This window comes from Telopea speciosissima, chromosome 7, assembly GCF_018873765.1.
Source record: "Telopea speciosissima isolate NSW1024214 ecotype Mountain lineage chromosome 7, Tspe_v1, whole genome shotgun sequence".
In the NCBI taxonomy this organism is placed as follows: Eukaryota; Viridiplantae; Streptophyta; class Magnoliopsida; order Proteales; family Proteaceae; genus Telopea; species Telopea speciosissima.
The window spans coordinates 7,757,465-7,763,499 of NC_057922.1; the positions used below are offsets into that span (position 1 = coordinate 7,757,465).

The 6,035-nt window shown below is 40.1% G+C and overlaps 1 protein-coding gene and 1 pseudogene across 1 annotated transcript; both read left to right on the plus strand.

Annotated features, from left to right (window-relative positions):
- The first annotated feature begins 311 nt into the window (after nt 1–311).
- LOC122668144 lies at nt 312–1,488 on the plus strand (annotated as a pseudogene).
- A 1,322-nt stretch (nt 1,489–2,810) lies between these two features.
- LOC122667500 (rust resistance kinase Lr10-like) lies at nt 2,811–5,044 on the plus strand. Its single transcript, XM_043863778.1, has 3 exons — nt 2,811–3,649; nt 3,797–3,823; nt 3,939–5,044. Exons 1-3 carry the CDS (start codon nt 2,824–2,826, stop codon nt 5,006–5,008), a joined length of 1,923 nt encoding a protein of 640 aa, XP_043719713.1. The 5' UTR covers nt 2,811–2,823; the 3' UTR covers nt 5,009–5,044.
- The last annotated feature ends 991 nt before the right edge of the window (nt 5,045–6,035 follow it).

Below are 6,035 nucleotides of genomic sequence, written 5' to 3' on the forward strand. Positions count from 1 at the left end.
CCCAGAATGTCTCCGACCATTCGAGTCTTCTCAATGTTAGTAGCAGCAGCAATACTAGAATTCACAGTTTTGAATTTTTTTTCAACTAAACCCAAATATGAGTATTTCATGCTTTCTGATGTGACTGTTTATATCGTACAGGTTTCTCATATCTCCTTACCGATGTATTATATAATCCTATACTTGGTGAGAGCTTTAGAAATTCTTTCTCCATCTTCTCCTTGTCATGTAGGGTTCATATAAAAATTGTTGATTTTGTTCTCTTACAATTTATATCAAAGTGACTGAAGATATGGTGTCCCTTGTGCTTTTTAATGTTCCCTGCAGATTTCATCATGATAGGAAGGGCATCAATTGGGAGATTGTGGCTATTACCCTTTTTGATATACAAATTACTCAGGAAACATCTGTCAATGGATGCCAGAATTGAAGAGTTCTTAACTAACTACAGGGATCACACGCCAATGAGGTATTCATATTGGGAAATTCGAAAGATGACTAGCCGTTTCAAAGAAAAATTAGGCCAAGGAGGCTTTGGCACTGTATACAAAGGAGCGCTTCCCAACGGCAATCCAGTTGCTGTAAAGTTGTTGAGCAAGACTAAGGGAATGGGCAAGACTTCATCAATGAAGTTGCGACTATTGGAAGGATTCATCACATTAATGTTGTGCAACTAATTGGATTCTGCGCAGCGGGATCGAAGAGGGCTCTTCTATATGATTTCATGCCTAATGGATCGCTGGATAAGTATATATTTGCTCAAGATTCTAAAAGCAACACTCTAAGCTGGAACAATTTGTATGAGATTACCGTTGGAATTGCTCGTGGGATTGAATATCTACAACGAGGTTGTGATATGCAGATTTTACATTTTGATATCAAGCCCCACAACATTCTTCTTGATGAGAACTTTACTCCAAAAGTTTCAGATTTCGGGCTTGCGAAATTCTACCCAACCGATGATAGTATTGTTACTGTAACTGCTGTACGCGGAACATTAGGGTACATGGCTCCTGAACTATTTTACAGAAAATTTGGAGGGGTTTCATATAAATCTGATGTCTATAGTTTTGGAATGTTATTGATGGAAATTGCTGGAAAAAGGAAAAATGTCAACCCACTTGTCGATAATTCAAGCCAAATTTACTTCCCAACTTGGATATATGATCGGTTGGATCAAGCTGAAGACTTGGATTTGGGAACTGAAACAGAGGAAGAGAAGGATATAGTGAAGAAACTGATTGTAGTTGCACTATGGTGCATACAAATGAAGCCAAATGATCGTCCTTCAATGAACAAAGTTGTAGAAATGCTAGAGGGCAGTGTAGAACTTCTGCAAATGCCACCCAAGCCCTTCTTAACATCTCCACCTCGGGATCCCACTGAAACTCATGAAGATATTTCATGTTCCACAGCACATTCAGCAATTGCTTGCGAATCATCATCCTCCTTCACGGACTCCATCATCTCAATTGTGAATGTATAACAGATAATCAGTTTTTCTCCCCTTCAAATTCTCTGTTTCCCCCCTTCCTCTAGAAATCTGAAAAGTTATTTAGTTGTCAAGTGTTGGTGTAGATTCAGTACTTTTGACTATTGAAAACAGTCTATCTTCCCTCATCTAGCAAGTTTTATAGAAATATTCCTTTCCTTTCAATTTGTGTAACCTAGATTTCATTGTTAGCTAGCCTCTCTGGGATGAGCCTTTGGAGGTTGAAGTGAGCAATGTAGAGCGTCCAAGGTAATGGATCACTCAGGCCAGCTTTTATCTAGGTGATCAACTGTAAATTCTATTGAGGATGTGAAGCTCTCAAAAGCTTGCAAAGCAGGTTCTTTTTAGCCATGTGAAGGGTTGGTGGGGAGAAGTGCCTCTTGGTGTGGTGGTGGCTGTTGGTGCAGTAAAGCGCTGGCCCAAGTCCAGGGAGAGGTCGCTTGTTCGATTCTCTCCCCACCACCCCCCCCCCCCCCAAAAAAAAAAAAAAAAAAAAAATTGGATGTATAACATCCTGTTATTCCCCTTGCCACACCCCACCCAACCCCCGGATCTTTATTCCCCCCCAGTTCCCCAGTCCCGGGGGAGGGGGTGGACCCCACCCGGGCAGAGTTTTCGGGCAGGGGTAGGGTGGTCATTGCCCCCCCTGTAATGTTCCTGAACTTCAATAAGGCTTGAAAAAAAGAATTGCTTTTACCCAATGGGAGAAGAGCACTAAAGGGCTGAAACTTATGAGTGAATGGTTGGTATCATGCAATACTTCATTAGTGCAACTCTTCTTATTCATCTTGATAGTGGAACCTCAACAAGTCTTATAAGGAAACTGAAAAGCAGCTTCAAAGTTTGTCTCTACTAGTCCCCCCTAGTATTGTCTCCTTCAGTCCATCCAAGCTTGGAAAAAATTGCAAAGCATGACTTTGACCTCATAATGATAGGATGACCTTACTGCTATCTTTAATAGGTCCCAGGGCCAAGTAATGACTCAGATACTCTCTTTCAGAGAATACCTCATTAGTCAATAGAGGTGTTGGCACTTCAAACATGGCTGCTTCAAAGTTTAGAAATGAGTTCTCAACTGTCTTATATATGGTGTTTCATAAAGACTAGATGATCTTCCTCTGGAAACAGAGGATGTGGCAAAATATCGTCCATCTTTAATTCCTCTTATATAGAAGCATTCAATCTGCTTATGATAAGATTCAAACCTCAATCCTGAGGTAGGGAAGTTGCACCCTTGTTTTTATTTTCATTTCTACATGCACATCAATCTTTATCTCTTTCCACTCAGTGTTGCCTAGTTTTGGTTTTTCCATTTTAGCAAGCAAGCATAGATGAGAGAAATGTTGATCTTCCGCTTTCTATTCTTCTTCCTATGGTTTCTTCATCTTCTGCAACTTTCTGTAGGGCAGAAAGATGACTGCAAGCCTTCTCAGTGTCATGTGTATGGACCTAGTATAGAATTCCCATTCCGAATAAAGGGCCAGCAGCCTAAGCACTGCGGACTCCCTGGGTTTGAGCTGACTTGCAAGGATACAGACACCATCATACAACTTCCATCTGTTGGGGAGTTTCTTGTTTATCACATCTCGTATTCAACCCATAGCATATCTGTTGGGAAACATTGCCTTGCAGAATTCGTCTTTGGGTTTGATGCTGCTAATAATAATAGCTCATCATCATCATCATCTGCATCTTCTTATCCATTCCATTACTTCTGTAACACGAAGAATTACTCGTTCTTTAGCTGCCCAACTCACTATGCATCCGATTCTTTCGGCATCTACGTAGTACCCTGTTTAAGCAATGCTTTACATACAGTTGTCTTCATGGATCCATCTTTTGACCTGGCATTGTTGCCAGAGTCTTGCAGCGTCATGGCAACTGTTGCAGTTCCAATCGTGCCATTTCACTATGCCTATGGTTACCAAGGTTATTACAGCAATCCTGAAAAAGATTATTATGGTGAATACGATGGTTCTGTATGCATTGGGGATTATAGGGATCCTTCCTGGGTCTATTATGCGAGCTCCTTTTATCCCAGATACCTCCAAAAAGATTTCAGTAGTTTGAGTTTGAAATGGGAAGTACCAGGGTGTAACTGCAGCAAGGTAGGAGAGAGATGCAGATTCAAGAACAAAACCACTCAGGAGCTGGGATGTTACTATGACTTCTAGTTCTTCTGTTATTAATACCGATCATCATTGTTGTTGTCGTCGTCCTTAGTTTTACCAAGGAGTGATTTTGTTGTTTCTTATCCTATCAAAGCCAAACCATGCTGATTATCAAGTTCTCTTTTTTGTGCAGGTAAATTGGTAAAAGATGTTGCCATAGGTGAATGTCAACCCTCTTGTGTAGTTGCATACAGTAGTCATACATTTTCATATCAAGCTAGCACGATATAGAAAGTTTGTGTTCTGTGAATTTGGCTTTGTTTGCCTATGTGCAGGAGGAGTAAGCATTGCCTTGTTGGTTCTCATAGCAGCAATAGGTGTCTCTATCAAGGTCTACAAGTCACGAAATTTGGCTAACAAGAAAGCAAGACAAGATCAACTCAAGGTTGAGAAATTCCTGGAGGATTACAAGTCTCTCAAACCCACCAGACACTCTTATTCTGAGATTAAGGAGATGACTATTCAATATAAATGCAAATTAGGACAAGGAGGCTATGGCAGTGTGTTCAAAGGAGAGCTCTCAGATGGAAATCTTGTTGCTGTAAAGATCCTCAAATTACCAGCTAGTCATGGAGATGATTTTATCAATGAAGTGGGCACCATCGGTAGGATTCACCATGTCAATGTGGTCCGTCTTCTTGGGTACTGCGCAGAAGGATACAAGAGAGCATTGATCTATGAATTCATGCCCAATGAATCACTAGAGAAATTCATATTCTCCGAAGATGCTAACAACCCTCTGCGACACTGGAAGAAGCTTCAGGATATTGCAAAAGGTATAGCTAGAGGAATTGAATACCTTCATCAAGGTTGTGACCAGAGTATCCTCCATTTTGATATCAAGCCTCACAATATTCTACTAGACAAAAGTTTTAATCCCAAAATAACTGATTTTGGGTTGGCAAAGTTTTGTGCCAAAGGTCAAAGCAATGTTTCGATGACAGCTGCTAGGGGAACAATGGGTTATATTGCACCAGAAGTCTTCTCCCGGAACTTTGGTAATGTTTCCTATAAATCAGATGTTTACAGTTTTGGGATGTTGTTGCTTGAAATGCTGGGAGGAAGGAAGAATATAGAGGCCTCAGTTGAGCACTCCAGCCAAGTATACTTCCCTGAATGGATTTATAATCGCCTACATCAAGGGGAAGAGCTGGGTTTGAGGATAGTTGCAGAAGAAGATGCCGAAATTGCAAGGAGATTGACCATTGTTGCAACTTGGTGCATACAGTGGTACCCATCGGGTCGCCCTTTAATGAAAACTGTGATTCGGATGTTGGAAGGAGAAATTGATAACTTGGAAATGCCGCCTAACCCCTTTGTTTCAATGGCTTCAGGAGAGGCATAGGCTGATGCAGCAATCTTTGTTTCAATAGCTCCAGGAGAGGCATTACAAGGCCCACATTTATCAGTCATCACTGAATAGTAGCAAAGATAAGTAAAAAAGAGTATGATAAGCTTATAACATAAAATGATCAACTAGGAAAAGCATGCACAACCCACTTTTCTGGTATTCTAGCTAATGGGTGGCTTTTGTTTTTGTTTCTTTCAAAAGTTGGACTGCAATTTTGCAAAAAGTTGCACATGGATACCCAAAACTCCCAACAATAAATTGTTTTAGTTCTGCAGTTCAATTTACCGAAGTGCTCATTTAAAAAATTTCTTGTATGTCAAGATATGACTTTCTCCAAAGTTCACAAGCTCTAGTATGTTGTCTACAAAGAAGCCCAAATACATATCTAGAAAGCTCAAATAAATTTGATTTCACATTTTGTTGTAAAATAAATGATAAATACTTCTACGAGAGAACCAAAAGTACTATTTGTATCGCTAGCCAAAAAATTAGTCCAAAGCCTTGGTAGGAGATTTCCAATAGAGTACTTGATGATATTGCAATTGGTGCTTTTGTCAATAGCGAATGTAGGCTGAGTCACGTTACTTGACGCTGTCATAAAGAGAATAAACACCTCCAATGGTGCAATCGAGACAAATGTGAATTGGTCTCCGAGATAAAACAGCCCTTAGCTTTCGCAAGTAGTAGTGCATGCTCCTACTACGTCCCCTTCGAATTCTACAAAGTCGTACTAATAATCAAAACAAACCTTCAAATGATATCAGTAAAACAAAGCTCTTAGAGAAGAACACTTTTTTTTTTTAATACATACACACTTAAAGTAAGAGAAGGGAGTAGAACACTTGGAATATATTTCTCAAGTGATAGGGATGTCTCTCAATTTATAAAGGAGAGATGATATCCCTTGGAAACACTTGTCCAAAAGGGTCTAAGAGATGCATCTCTCGGAGAGAGAAGACAGAAAACTAGCCATTACCAACATCCGACGAAATCTAAACGATGTAAAAAGTAAGTTACCGAC